Source organism: Rhinatrema bivittatum, chromosome 19 (genome assembly GCF_901001135.1).
Source record: "Rhinatrema bivittatum chromosome 19, aRhiBiv1.1, whole genome shotgun sequence".
NCBI lineage: Eukaryota > Metazoa > Chordata > Amphibia > Gymnophiona > Rhinatrematidae > Rhinatrema > Rhinatrema bivittatum.
This window is the reverse complement of record NC_042633.1, coordinates 30,510,142-30,526,139: the sequence shown is the minus strand read 5'-3', so window position 1 is coordinate 30,526,139 and position 15,998 is coordinate 30,510,142. Positions and strand designations below refer to the sequence as shown.

At 42.8% G+C, this 15,998-nt stretch overlaps 2 protein-coding genes across 2 annotated transcripts; both read right to left on the bottom strand.

The window, feature by feature from the left end:
• Positions 1 to 189: 189 nt before the first annotated feature.
• Positions 190 to 1,128, bottom strand: LOC115080325 (olfactory receptor 6N2-like). Its single transcript, XM_029584475.1, has one exon. The coding sequence runs from the start codon at positions 1,126 to 1,128 to the stop codon at positions 190 to 192; it is 939 nt and encodes a 312-aa protein (XP_029440335.1).
• Positions 1,129 to 9,301: 8,173 nt separating this feature from the next.
• Positions 9,302 to 12,292, bottom strand: LOC115080465 (olfactory receptor 6N1-like). Its single transcript, XM_029584657.1, has one exon. It carries the CDS (start codon positions 12,117 to 12,119, stop codon positions 11,106 to 11,108), a length of 1,014 nt encoding a protein of 337 aa, XP_029440517.1. The 5' UTR covers positions 12,120 to 12,292; the 3' UTR covers positions 9,302 to 11,105.
• Positions 12,293 to 15,998: the final 3,706 nt, after the last annotated feature.

Below are 15,998 nucleotides of genomic sequence, written 5' to 3'. Positions count from 1 at the left end.
TGTTTATCTTCCTTCTTTGCTACACCCAGTAATGAACGGCTAACTAGGAAGAGCTACACCTTCCCTCCGATGGGTAGAAGGCACATGATAACAGTATACGTAACAGTTTTCAACATTGCATCTACTTTTTACTTGGTTCACTTAACTGAATGAAAACAGTAAGATGGAAAATTTACAAGCCACGCCCTGTCAGGAGAATAAATGTTTTCCTGTCACCATCTTCCATATAGAGTCTCTTATCTCCTTGTTTCTCAGACTGTAGATTACTGGATTCAGAAGGGGTGTTATGACAGAATAGATGACTGAGAACATCCTATCATAGGCCAAAGAGTATGTTTTGGTCAGCCGGATGTACATGAAACCTGGAGTGCCGAAGAACATCGCCACGACGATAAGGTGAGTGGCACAGGTGGAGAAGGCCTTCTTCCGTCCTTCTGAAGACTGGATCCTCAACACAGCCCGGATAATCTTGATATATGAGAGCACTATGAATAGAAGGGGTGTTGTCAGTACACAGATGTTCAATATAAAGTCAACAAGGATGTTCAAGGAGGTATCTGTACAGGCTAAGCTCAGCAGGGGCGGCAAATCACAGAAAATGTGATTGATCACATTGGAGCCACAGAAAGGCAAACGAGAAATCAGAATGATCTCAGGCAAGGGGTAGAGAAATCCGCAGAGCCAAGAGCCAGCAACCAACTTGTTGCCAAATGTTGATGTCATGATGGTCGGATAATTCAAGGGAGTGCAGATGGCCAAGTAGCGGTCATACGCCATTGATGTAAGCAAGAAGACTTCAGTGATCCCCATGGCATGGAAGAAATAGGTCTGCAAGAGGCAACCCATGAAAGAAATGCTTCTCCTTACATCCAGTAAATTGGAAAGCATTTTGGGGATGGTGACTGCCGTGTACCAGAGTTCCAGGAAGGACAGCATGCTGATGAAAAAGTACATGGGGGCATGGAGCCGTGGCTGGAGCTGGATTACCAGAAAAATAAGCACATTCCCAGTGATGATGAGGAGGTATGTTAGAAGCAAGAGAACAAAGAGCACAGGCTGCATCTGCTGAATGCCTGGGAATCCAGCAATAATGAATTCTGTCACACTACTCTGATTGCCGACTCCCATATCATTGCTGGATGGATCTGTAATTACAAAGATGAGAAGTTAGGGTTTGGCGCATGAAACAGAGACCGTCTTTGGAGTGCTAGTGCTAGATGTAGTTGAACTGTATGCAGCACTAGAGTAACTGGCTGAAAGGAACATGATCCCCATAATGCAGCATAACAGTGACTGGATTTGATCAAAGGACTCACTCTACACTTGCAAAATATTTTATATGCGAGAAATTTGGGGTAGAGGAAAATGCATTCAGAATAACCAGAAAAGGCAAACTCAAGGTGCCCAGGAAGCAGATATTCCACTAATGTCCTCTGGCCTGGACTTCCAGGAGTTAATCAGCCATACACTTAAGAAGCCTTTAATCCCCTCCTGGAGTCCATTCTCAATATATTTATTCCTGCTCAGTGCAGGAGTAACTTTTGGGTCCTCCTCTGTCTGCCACATAACTCCCGGTATATTCAAATGTGAACATTTTCAATGCAGATGCATGCATATATGTTAATTTTACACATGTAAGTAGCTAATATTCGCATCCATGCTATTTTATAAAGATCAAAAGTACCCCTGTATTTTGGGGTTCACGCAGATTTACCTGCACAAAAACGGGTGATCTGGGTGGGACCAAGAGGTATGTGCGGAAGTTGCTAGTTTATAAGAGATTTAGGTAAATACATTGGGCAAATTATACATGCAATTTTACAGCTGCTAATTAACTAATGCAACTGAGATCAGACTCGTCTGTTGACTGCTATTTTTGGGTGGGAGATCTGGATGAACTCTGGGGCACTCCGGGGGAGGTCTTGATGAACTGGAGATGGGGTGGGTGAAGTGGCGGAGGTATTGGCAAACTGGTGATTTCAAGCATGGGCATGTATTTTAGAATAGATCTACTTCTGTGCAGAAATCAGGGTTTTATGCCTGTGAGTTATATTTTTTAGCATTTAAAATATACACGCGCATGTTTCTAAAATAAATAGAGAACGTATGCATTTCATTGCATTGGGAAATATTTGCGCATTTGCTGGAGGCAGATTTATGTGTGTTTTCTAATCTGCATGGACAGATCCATGCAGATTATAACATATTATAGTAGATCTCCACATGCCAATCTACCTGCATATATAGGACTGCGCAGACTTGTTGGAAAGTTATCCCTTAAAGGAGGAAAAATGCTAATAAAGTCATGGGAACTGGCTCATGCCACCATGGCTCCTTTTCCATTATAATGGAGCAGAAAGAAAAATGTATTTTTTCTTATTATTGCCTACACTCCAAGGGATGGTGTTGGATCATGGGATTCTCTGTTGGGGGGGAGGTCGATGGGCCTCAGCTTCCTCCCAGAAGTTGCCTTTTTCTCTCTCCTACTGTCAGAGGTGGAACGGCTGCAGGCTGTTTGCACTGAAAGAAACAAAGAATAAGTAGATGAGCACCAGAGCAAAGACCCTGGAAAGAAGCAAGAGCTAAAGAAGTTAGGAGGCAGCGATCTCAGCTTCCCTACAACCCCAATACTCCTTAATACTCCTCCAATGAAAATATGTAGTAAACAAAATGTCTTCTTTAGTGTATGTTAAAGATCAGTAGGAAGTCTGTATAAATTATTTTAATCTTTGTTGTATAGGTTTTTGTTTTTATAGGGTAGGGGTGGGGTTTATGTGATTTTTTTTTTTTTTTTTTTGCTTTTTTCATGTGTTCCTTTTGGGAGGTGGGATGTTTTGCAGTTTTTTAATGTGATGGATTTGTATGTTTTTTTAATATATTGCATAAAAAGTATGTATGTCATTGTTTAGATATGTGAAATATGTAATATGCACATAGTGATGCATTTGATTTTCTTTATATAATTATGTTTGTATAAGAAGTACTCTTTTGCTTGTAAAATTCTCAATAGAGATTAGGAAATGATTTTGAATAAAATGTTTATTATTGTAGATTTATTTTGGAATACGTTTTATTTTCCCTATTTTTTGGGTGCTTTGTAATATATTTGTGGGTTCATGTTACTTTAGCTGGTATAACATTTACCACATTCATCCCAGGGGCGCAAACGCGACAGCCCGCACCCAGAGGCATGGCTATAGTATAACTTCCACGCGTATATGAAGAAGGGACCCACGTAAGGAACACAGCTCCTGCCACACCAGCAAGCAGGACGGACTGCAAGTGGGATTTGAAGTGCTGCCTTTAACACAAGCAGGCATGAAGGACACCTGTAGACATGAAAAGGAAAATGCCCACAGAACGACTGTCCTAGTGCTGCAGAATCCGTACTATAAACCATTAACTGTGTGTTGGAGTTTTTAAATTTCATTTGGACTGTACTCAAGGTCTGTCAAGTTGTACGCTTTGCCCAGGTATGCCAGTAAACGTTTATTTTGGAATAACTCTTAACATCTAGTTTATGTCGGGAGGTACAGAAGGCAGCCGGAGTCCAAAGATCCCTGAAAACTTGCTTTTCCCCCACCCTGTTGGAAGGATGTAGGAGTCACTGGCCCCAAAGCTCAATGACAGGCCCCTGCCTCTCTTATTGCATGGCGGTTGATTGCAAAAATAAGGTCCATGAATGAATTATAGATTTGCACCAAACACAATACAAATTTCACCCCCTCACACAGACCCAGCCATCTGGCTCACAGGGATGGTAACTGTGAAACAGGCGCCCAGGGGAGGCGGTCGTTTCACAACATACGCATGTTATAAAATAGCTTGAAAGCGCGTACATGTGCGCTCAATTTTAAATGGCCGCGTGCATGTGCACGCAAATCCCGTATCTGACGAGGAAGTGGGGAAATTTTACAAAGGGGCGTGCGCTGATGCCATGCGCCATTTTCCCAGTTCACTCAGTTAAGGGATAGGACTTCCCTGCTGTTAGCCCTGGCCCTTAAAACTCTGGTGACATTGCCTAAATATTTTTCTTTTATAAGTTACCTATCATCCACAGCAGACGTAAAGTGACGCGGCAGGGAACCCCCGGCACGTGCCAGTGCGCGTACGTGTTGACGCGCTCGTCTCTGGGCCAGGCCCACGACCAGATCACGCCTCCTCCCTGCCCATTTTTGTAAACTTTTCGTTGGCGCATGCAGCGGGAGGTACGCACGTACACGGGTGGCTTATAAAATCCGCTCGGCGCACACCGGACCCAGCGTGTGTGCGTATCTCCCCGTTTTGGCGCAGGCTGGGCTTTTCAATTCACCTAGAAGTGACAGCTCTCATTTTTTCAGGCTCTGACATTTAAGTGCTAGTAAAAATGTAAATGCTCCTCCTTGTTTTAATTAGTTGGGAGCAGGAACGCAGACTGTCGTGCCCCGCTGCCTTTTCAAATGAGAAAGGTTTGGAAGCTTTGCCTGGCCTGTTTAGAAACCAGTTCATCTGCACGTGGAGGTCATACAACTCACAACAGCCAGTCACAAATCTATTAAGCAAGTCCAATAAAAAGATCTTCTCCTACAACTTGAGCTCCAACATGGCAACCAACCTACTTTATTCATGAATTTACCAAGATAACAGGTGCAATAGGACCCCCCTGAGGTGGCGAAAGGCGTCAGTGGTACTGAGGACTGGCAAACGTTACGACAAACCCAAGGGCAAAACACAGGATGGAGGAAAACAGAAATAATTAAATGCATTTCTCTGGGACCGCATGCAGCACCATTACTTAAACAATTCCAACCAAAAACCAGAATTTAGGTCTGCCCTCTAAATAATGGTCGTTTCTCAGCTATAGTGAAAAATCAAGCTGTAAAGGGACACGGCAGACTGCTACGTCTGTTCTATAAAATGCTTTAGGATAGGGGGAAATAAAAGTTGTCAAACAAAAAACGATAAGGTGATACTTTTTTACTGGGCTAACGATATATTCCTTTCAGCGGGTCAACAAGCCAGTCAAGAAATGTTAACTCCTCTCAAGGAATGTATTACATTAGTCCAATAACAAGGTATCACCTTGATTTGAAAATCTTTATTTTTTTTCACATTCAAGTGGACTCGCACAGCGACCACGCTACTTTATCCAACATGACAGGAAAAACATGCGCTACGGTCAGAAACAGCACTACACAGTGTAATTATCTGCTCCCCACCCCCTAGATAGGATTGTCTGGTTTTATGGATCAATAGGATCTGGAGCAGGCAGCTTTGACAATTGTTGCCCTTGGGATTGGCAGCTCGTTTTCTGCCCTTCCTTGGCTTTCAAGGGGCATAGAGAAGTACCATTTTTTGGATTATTATGAGAAAGCATATTTTGGAATTTGTTTGAACATATTTATAGCTGTTGAATACATATATATTATTTTTTAAGAATCTGTTTATTGATTTTCCAATTAAACATCATTAGAAACAATATAGTAACATTAAAGACAAAGAATATAAATTATGAAGTCAAGAGAGTAGCTATCGACATCCCAAACTTGCTATCAGTCTCCATTTTCTCATCCCCTATTATTCCTCCTTCCCTTCTTCCCGAAATGTTCTGCATAGCTCTGTTTAGAAACCAGACATGAATGAAAACAAAAGTTGAGATAGTAAAGGATCACATTCATCCGACTTTGTCCACTTTGCCCCTTAATTCTAAAGGTAAAGTGTTCACAAAAGGTGTCCAGATCTGTTGATGCAACTGATCGCTCAGACACTGTCTTTTGCTCCACTAAAAGTAGATCAGACATGGACAGCTTCCAACGATGGACCAGAGCTTTCCAGCCACTTCACCAGTATCAGACAAGACAACATTTTACCAGCAATCATTTCTCATGCACAGTCACCTGAATTGAATTGTTGGGATCTATGTGACCCAAAACGCAAAAGGCGACTGACCATGGTCTTATGGGAACTTTTACATCTGTGAAATATTGTAATATCTTGCCCCAAAACCCTTGTACCTGCACACATTCCCAAAGACAGTGCATCGATGAAGCTCCTACCTGAGCACACTTAAGACAGGAGTCTGAAGCAGTCAATTTAGCTCTGAAAGCTTTAGATGGCCAGAAAAGAGACCTGTGCAGTAATCTGAAATTCCAAATTAACATGCCACAATCACACAAGTCCTCATCAGATAACCAACAGGATAAGTCTTGTGACCAAACATCAGCTACAATTTTATAAACTGTATAAGTGGAAGTGGTATGCAAAACGTTATAAAACATCTTAATAGAAAGAAACCAGTTTCCTAGAATTTAGATGCTGTAATCGTTGAAAGGCACCATTTGATAAAAAAAATTCTCTCTGCCAGCTTCCAGTACTGACCTTATGTAACTACGCAATTGCAGGTAAAAAGATAATCTACTGCCATGAATCCCAAATGTTGGCAGCAATAATCAGATGAATACATTTCACCTGACTGCAAATTAATAAACGGCTGTAACGTCACGAAACCCCTGCAAGTGTAAATTTGTAGAAATATTTTTGAGATGGACCAGGAAAAAAAAGAGGATTCCCTAGCTGTTGAATATTTTTAATTATTTTAAAAAAGTCATATGAAAAAAATGCCATGGTAGTTGGTTTAAAGAATGGTAGATAATTGAATATCGACCGGCCTGATTGTGAACATGTCTAGAGGAGATTCAGCTTATGGCATGCACATTTTCTGATTTTTTAGAAACATACTGTGTTGAGTTTCATTATCTATTTGTTTATTGATATTATTTATTCATTATTTACTTATTTTATCGATGAATATTCCACCTTTCAGCCACTTCGAAGCAATTGCCTTCAGGAATTGGCCTCCACCCATGTCCTGAGACAATGAGATCTCTAGGTTAATTCTGTGCTATGTGAAGAAATGCTTTCCTTAGTCCCAGTCGAGTAAAGAATTGTATGGTATATTGTATATAATGACATGGTACACTGTATGTCCTAAAATAAGATAAGATAAAATACCCACTGCCAAAACAAGATAAGAACATCTAGCCTTTGTAATGTGAAGCCAACAAGCCCACTGTTTACACAAGCCATCCCTATCAGAGCAAAGGATTTTACTGGGGAAGATCACTAAAGGGGGAAAGAAGAGTATTTCCATCGGAAAGCAGTGGAGGGAACAAAAACGGCCAATGGAATGAAAGGTAGCTTAGAGTGAATAAACACACACGTCATTTTAAGAGACAACAGAGATGAGAGGTGAGAGGCAAACTCTGGCCAATGACGCGATTTGTCCAGGGTCGCACTCAAAGTCAGACGCAGAGCTGGGACTAGGAGTGAAATTCAGGGAGATGAGATGATTCACTCTAGGACATGCATTGGGTGAGCAGCAGAGTCCCAGCACTACACAAAAAAAAAATCAGTGGCAGAGTCGGAACCAGAAAGCAGAGAGAAAAAGGCACCTATCCCAAGGTGACAAAGAGAAGATGTTAGTTTGTGTTCAGAGAGGTCTCTTGGCTAAGAATTTAGTACTTTACTCCCAAGACACCTGAGCCTTGGCAATCTTAGCTCTGAGACAATTTGCACAGGCAGTCAGAGGAAATGGGGAAGGGGATTGTGGAGCTGGCTAGACTCAAGCCACTGGATGGATAGAGATTCTGTGCACCAGAGGAACTGGAATGAACCCGAATGCTGTCAAGTGCAACTCTCTCCTCTGTGCTTAACAAACCTGATTTATAAGTGAAAGGAAAACCTGCAAATTTGTCAGCAATTACAGATATTCTTAATTTTAAACTTTGAGTGAGAACTAATGAATAATAAATACAGATGTAAGATGGAGAACATAACTTACTAACCTCAAAGAACCCATCCCAGACCGTTCCCAATGTCCCTTGGCCCTAGCAATACACTGATGGTAGAACTCATATTTTACATAAATGCAGTGATTGTTTAAGAAAGTAACCACATACCTCCACATATAGAAAGTAGGAAGCTTCTATGCTCAGTCTAGAGTTTGTGGTGATGAAGTCCTGTATGGATTACGTCATGTAACCCAGGAACACACAAGCACCTCTTTTGCTGGGTCTGGATACTGCTGGTGCTGCAGCCAGTTATATAAATGTTTGTCTGGATCCACTGGGAGATTTAGATCACAAAGAATCATGTTCAGAGAATTAAAAAAACTCAGCTGCAAAGTGTCACCTTCTGGCCTTCCATCCCTTTAATTTAAATGTCATATCTTTTGGACTGTATAGACAACACTCAACAAACAGCAGTCATTATAGGAATCTAAAAACCCAGAGGTAGAAATCATAGGAGAAGGAATTTGTTGCCGTCAAGTGCTTGGCAGTGGAAAGGTGAACATACAAGAGATGTGTGAGCAGCTGTGGTTCGGGTCAGCTATGACAGAAAGCTGGCATGTACACGTTTATTTTTTTGGAGAAGGGCGGATGTGGTCCCTCTTCTTAAAGTGGAGGCACAGAGGGGGCTGGAAATCACAGGCCCAGTTAGTCTTTCCTTGCTGGTAGGAAAATTTACGAAAGCTTCCCTGAAGAAAGGGATAATGAACTATCTACACTCTAGTGGGTGGTAGAATGTGAAGCAGCATGGCTTTCACGTCACACAAATCTGAGAGCATTTGATCCAGGGTGTGTGCTGGATGTGGCTTGTTTGGATTTTGGCAAAGCTTTCTAACACCTTGGCCTCCTTCCATTTCTTTGGTCCTCCCACTCTTTTGGAACTGGGCCTTCATTCACAAGAAGCCAAAGATAACTTCCCCTTCTTGTTACAGTCCTCCCAGCCCTCCAGCCTAACTTGTCTGGTCATTAGGTGTCACCCCTTGAGGGACTCGCAAGCCCCAGCCAACCCAGGAAGTGGAAGGGCGGAGCCAGCAGGCCTGCCCTCAGCAAAGCTCTTGATACTGTTCCACATAGGAAGATCAAGAGTAAATTGAGCAGCCCAAGGGGAGAGCGGATCCCCAGATGGAGAGCTGGATTCGAAACTGAGGGTAGTGGTAAATGAAATGTACTCTTAGGAGAGGAACATGATTTGTGGAGAGCTTCCAAGATTGATCCTAAGAGGGAGGGAAGGGAGCTGATGGTGGGTTGAGTATGGGAATTTTACTTTCATATTTGATAATCCATTTCCCAGAGGCATCCCTAAATAGATTAAAATAAAAGAAGTAATACAGAAAAATGTGTACATAGAGAAATGTTTACAAAATAATAGAACCAATAATCCAGCACTAAAAGATAATCCAAGACAACATTGCCAAGGTAATAAAGTTTTATTTTACTTAGATTCATAGTTTGCTTAAACAACTAGGCCTTTAGACTTTTTCTATAAGCAGTACTGGGCTTGGAACAGATATGTAATGGAACAATATTCACGTACTTGGAGCAAAATAGACAAAAGACAGAGCAGCAAATATATTTTAACTGAATTGCAAAAGACAGAGGGACTTGTAACAGATTTATTTCTGAAGTGCTAAAGTGTGTGTTGGTGTCTCTCTCTCTGTCATTTTCTCCTTCTCCTCTGTCTCTCTCCTGTCCCGTACTCCACATCTCCCATAATTCCTCTTATTGCAACAGCCACGTTCTGAAGCCCCCAAAGCATCCTAGCCGTGCCACATCTACCCCATTGATGCCAGGAGAGAAGTCTCCCAGCTCTTGATCCCAGAAGGCACTGGTATCCGCCATCCGTCCTCAACAATCAGACTGTAGTTTGGGGGCCTGGGACTGGCGATAGCACTGGTGGTGGTGTATGCAATCTGAAGATGGGGGAGAGAGGTGGCCAAAGCAGCCCCAGCTGAGACCATTAGTGGGGGAGGGGGGGGGAGTCTCTGTAGTCCTGGCTGGGGATGCAACTGCAGCTAGGGGAGAGTCCAGGAGAACCTCACATTGGGCAGGGTTGTTCCAGGTTCAGCCGCAGAAGGCCTGCAGTGGTCTTTGGGACTAACTGACCACATCCATAATAGCAAAGATCATTATAATCATCCCATTCTGTATGATCTTGTGGAACGGCCATTTATTAACGACAGTAAAACCTACTGTGTCTTCTACTTTGTGGAGTTACGTGTACAACGCCTGCATATCAGTTATCATATGTTAGCCATTTGTTTGTAAAGAGTTTTTTTAGTCTAAATAATTGAGTTTTCATGTCTGAAGACATGAATAAAAGAAAAGTGTGTGTATTTTTTTTTCTTTTCCAAGAACTCATGGGAAACCGTTTACAGTGTCCTCCATTCTACATGAACTTCATCATTTAATCACAATATTTGCTTGGTAGCTGAGCCCTTTCAATAGTATAGCATGGGTGCTAAAACGTTTACAATTATATGTTGCTAAATTAGTATTTTCTTGCCACTTGACCACTCCTTTTGCTATGCAGAATGTTTTTCTTTCAAGGCCCTTCACGGAACGGCATTGGGATCTGGTGGTTCTCTGTCAGGGACAGAGATGAGTAGATGGGGAGAGGGAGGAGTAGACCAAAAAGCACAGAGAGGCGACAGATCCACCACACTGTCCAGGGTGGATTTCTTCCATTACCCATGGATTGATTTACGCTGGAAGAAGAAGATGCTGAAGTAGCAACAGATACTGCTTACAGGGCCTTGCTAGTGCCTATGAGCGTCATTGTCAAAATGCAGTAACTATACAGACTCCCAACTTGATTGTGTTGATCCAGGCTGGTGAAGTTTATTTTTATTTTGACTCTTTTTACTGGTCCAGCCTAGGATGCATCAGATACCATAGTGCCCGTTGAGTTCCCTAGATCCCAGCACCAGATTACCAGAAGGATCTGTAAATTCTCTTTTGGGTAAGGATATACTAAATCTAGCTCTACCAGCTTATTTGAGCTTTGTCTTTACTGTGGGCACTGCACACTGTGAGTGGATTCTTGTTCTACTCCATTCACTAATGATACTTTAACTAGAAAGTCATAAACCCTCCCTCAGCTGAGAAAAAGATTCTTCTCCTTTGCACAAAGCACATGATTATACTACAAGTAGAGGCCATTTCATCTTTACAGAGTGCAGCAAACTACAGCCTGAGTAGAAGGCAGTTTTCAACCCTAGCTCTGACGTTTATTTAGCCGACTCGAAACAGGGAGATGAAAAATGTATAGGCCAAGCCTTGTCAGAAAAACAGCTGTCTTCCTTTCAACATCTTCCACACAGCATCTCTTATCTCCTTATTTCTCAGACTGTAAATTACTGGGTTCAGCAGAGGAGTGAGTACAGAATAGACCACTGAGAGCAACCTATCATAAGCCAAAGAGTATGTTTTGGTCAGCCGGATGTACATAAAGCTCGTAGTACTGAAGAACATCACCACCACAATGAGGTGACTGGCACAGGTGGAGAAGGCCTTCTTGCGTCCTTCTGAAGACTGGATCCTCAACACAGCCCGGATGATCATGATATAAGTCAGCAGTATGAACATAAGAGGTCCCAACAGCACAAATGCATTCAACATAAAGTCAACAAAGACACTCAAGGATGTGTCTGTACAGGCTAAGCTCAGCAGGGGTGGCAAGTCACAGAAAATGTGATCAATAATATTGGGGCCACAGAAAGGCAAGCGAGAAATCAGAATGATCTCAGGCAAGGGGTATAGGAATCCACCGAGCCAGCAGCTTGTAGCCAACTGGACACCAAATGTCGATGTCATTATGGTAGGGTAATGCAAGGGAATGCAGATGGCCAAATAGCGGTCATAAGCCATTGAAGTCAGTAATAAGATTTCGGTGATCCCAAGGGCATGGAAGAAATAGGTCTGCATGAGGCAACCCTTGAAAGAAATGCTTCTTCTTGCATCCAGTAAATTGGAAAGCATTTTGGGAATGGTGACCGCCGTGTACCAGAGTTCCAGAAAGGACAGGATGCTGATGAAAAAGTACATGGGGGCATGGAGGCGCGGCTGGAGCCGAATGGCCAGGAAAATAACCACATTCCCTGTGATGATGAGGAGGTACGTAAAAAGAAGGAGCATGAAGAGGATAGATTCGATGTGCTGAATGCCCGGGAAGCCAGCGATAATAAATTCTGTCACAGTACTCTGGTTTCTAGCTCCCATTTCCCCTCTGTGGACCTGGAATGAGAAGAGTGAGCAGTTAGTTTGATCCCTGACTCTGCTGCAGGAACATGGCATGCTAGTGCCGGATACAGTGAAACTCGGGGGCAGATTTTTAAAAAGTACGCGAGCGTGTACTTCTGTTCGCGCACCGGCGCAAACAAGAGTACGCCGGATTTTAATAGATACGCGCGTATCTTTTAAAATCCGGGGTCAGCGCGTGCAAGGCTGCGCAAAATCGGCAGCCTGCGTGCGCCGAGCCACACAGCCTGCCTCTGTTCCCTTTTGGAGCGGCCTTTCCTTACCCTAACTAACCCGACCGCCGGCCCTAACTAATTCCCCCCCCCCCCCCCCCTACCTTTATTGCAAATGTTACGCCTGCGCCGGGCCGGCTGGCCATGTTCCGGTCCGGGGCTGGTCCGGAGGCCACGGCCCCGCCCCCGGAACGAAACCACAGCCGCGGCCCCGCCCCTGGAACGTCCCCGATGACACGCTGGCCACGACACGCCCGTCCCGGGGCTTTGCGCACGCCGGCAGCCTATGCAACATAGGCTCGGCGCGCACTTGGGGCAGGTTTTCGGGGGGTACGGGCGTATCTTATGCGCATACCCTTTTGAAAATCTGCCCCTATATGTAATAATATGCATATTAGAAATACCATGCTGGCTCAGACTAATGATTCTTCAATGGTCCAGTTAACCCCTGCGTCACCACTTTGTGGTTATGCCTGCCTTACATTAAGGATTAAGTTGCACGGTCAAGCTACCTTATGTTATCCTCATTTTATCCTTATGTTAAGGATCTAGTTGCGTTGTTAATCTATTTTTCCTAGCTGCTCTTTGTTACCCCTCTTCCCAGTTCATCCTTCCCTGTTGACATGTATTTTCCATATCTAATTGTTCAGATGTAAACCGGTATGATGTCCACTACTAATACTGGTATATAAAAGCGTCTAAATAAATAAATAAATAAATAAATAAAATGGTCAGCACAGTGTATGTGGATTTTCAGAAGGCATTTGACAAAATCCTTCTTGAGAGACTGTTCAGGAAATTAAAAGGTCATGGGATAGGAAGCAATGTCCTATGTGGGTTGATAACTGGTTAAAATATAGAAAACAGAGAGCAGGACTAAATGGTCAATCTTTCCAATAGAGAGACAACTAGTGGAGTGCATCAGGGATCTGATCTGGAACCAGTGCTGTTTAACATTTACATAAGTAATCTGGAAAAGGGAGTTCTGTGCGATGTGTTCTAGTTTGTAGATGACACAAAATTATTCAAAGTTGTTAAAACACAGGAGGACTGTAAGGAATTGCAGAAGGACCTTTCCAGTCTAGACAGCTGGGCATCTACATGACAGATGAAATGTAATGAGGACAGGTGCAAAGTGATGCACATAGGGAAAAATAATCTTAATAATAGGTCTACAATGCTGGGTTTCATATTAGAGTCACCAGCCAGGAAAAGTCATTGTAGATAATACATTGACATCCTCAGCCCAATGCATAGCAGTAGTCAAAAAAGCAAATAGAAGGAATTATTTGGAAAGGAATGGAAATAAAACAGAGAGTATCATAATGCCTCTCTATCGATCCATGGTGAGACCACACCTTGAGTATTGTGAGCAGCTCTGGTCACCCATCTAAAAAATGATATAGCAGAACTAGAAAAGGTACAGAGAAGGGCAACAAAAATGATGCATAGGATGGAATGGCTCCTGTATGTAGAAAGACTAAACTGGTTAGGGCTCTTCAGTTTGGAGAAGAGATGACTGAGAGCAGATATGATAAAGGTGCATAAAATTCTAAGTGAGGTAGAACAGGTAAATAGGGAATGGATATTTACCTTTTCAAATACGTTCATGGAGTGACTCTTTGTCTTAGTACTAACAAGTAGCAGATGTAAAACAAAGTGGAGAAAGTATTTTTCCATTCAATGTACAATCAAGCTGCGGAATGTTTTGTCAATGCATTTCGTGTAGCTGGGTTTCAAAGGGTTTGGACAAGTCCCTAGAAGAAAAGTCCAGAAATGATTGTGAGCCAGCTAGAACTGGAAAAGTCATGGATTATCCTTGGGAATGAGCAACAAGGAATGAATCCTCTCTTTGAGATCTTCCAGGTACTTCATAGTGATCTAGATTGGCCATTGTTGGAGATAGGATGCTGGGCTCAATGGACATTTCATCTGACCCAACATGGCAGAATCCAGTCTCCAAAAGTGGTTAGTATGGAGTCACTTGGAAGCATCCGGCAGATGCAGATAGTAAAGTCCTTTCCATTTTGCTCACTCGCCAGAAGCAAGAAGTGGAGACCCTCAGTTGTATCTGGCTAATAGTTACTTTAAGGACCTGTCCAAATCTAGTTTTTTAATTCAGCTATAATACTAGATGACCACATTTTCTGGCAACAAATGCCATAGCTTAATTGTGCTTTGAGTGAAAATGTTTTTTCTTAAATTTTTTTTTTTTTTTTTAATCTGCCACCAGTTAGTTACATTGAGTGCCCCCTAGGTTTAGTACTATGTGATAGAAAAAATATTGTGTTTCCTATTAGCTTGTTCCAAGCCACACATCATTTTGTAAATCTCTATCTTATCCCTCTCAGTCATCTCTTCTCCAAGCTGAAGATCCCTAACTTGCTTAGCCTTTCTTTATTAGGGAGCCATTCCATCCCCTTTATCATTTTTGTGTCTTCTGTAGATAGCTAGGTAGCTGCCTGATGGGCACGAGGATTGCTTGGTTACTTGCCTGCTAAGTGCAAAGGAAGCAGACCGCATTCATCACCTAAATAGGATTTAAGAGACTAATGAGGACAAAATGGCTGCCATCCTACCTGTGTGTACCAGGGACTTAGAAAGGTGCAGGAGGGAAGTTCCAGAAGACAAATTTAGGAGACAGACATCCAGAACCTCCAGGGTAGCATTCTCTGAAATGCTTCCAGTTCCATGTGCAGGATCCCATAAGCAGACTGAGATCTGGAGTCTCAATATGTGCTTGAGACAATGGTGCAGGAAAGGGACTTTAGGAACCGGGGAATAGAGAGCCTGTACTAGCATGGGGGGGTTTCTTTGATTTGGATTTAGATTTAGTTGTTTGCCTTTCCAAAAGGCGAGTTACAGCATGGTGAACCAACTGTGCCTTATCCTGCAATCTACCAACTTCGAAACGGTTATGCAAGAAGTAGTACTTTCTTGTCTAGAGTACTGCAATAGGGTTACATCAGAGGACAATCTCCAAACTACAGATCATCTAAAATACCGCCACTAAAGCAATCACTAGCTGTAGAAAATATGGGCAAGCCTCCCTCTCCTAATCCTGCTACACTAACTCCCAGTCTTACCGTGCGTTAAATCCAATATCCCATCCCTCACATTCAAGGTGATGAAGAGCAAAGGCCCATACTACCTGACAGAGAAAATGAAGGAGTAGCATCCAGGAATAAAATGCAATTTCATAGGGTGAATAACAAGCACATCATTCTGAGAGGCAACAGAGATTAGAGGTTGGAGAATGAGCCTGGACAATGAAGTGTTTCATCCAAGGTCGCACACAGATTCAAGAGCAGAGGAAGGATTAGGAGCGGACTATAGGTAGTTGAGGTTACTCACTCAGAGCTGGCATTAGAACTAATCAACAGTGGGGAACTTGAACGGCCTGACCACTACACAGTGAGCCAGAGTCAGAGCTGGAGAAAGGGGGGAAAACTCACTTATCCCTACAGTCAGGGGCAGAGCTAGGATAAGAAATGATATACTATAGAGAGAGGGAATTTCCCTGACATTTCACAAAGAATTATTGGCAGAGTAAGAACTTGGAAGAGGAGGGAAAAAAGTCACTCAGCTGAAAATCACAAAATAAAAGAGGATTATGAATTTGTTTCTTGAGAGCTCCTGGCTCAGAGTTCAATACTTTACCACCAAGTAGGGATGTCCATTTGTTTAAAATGAATGGGGAATC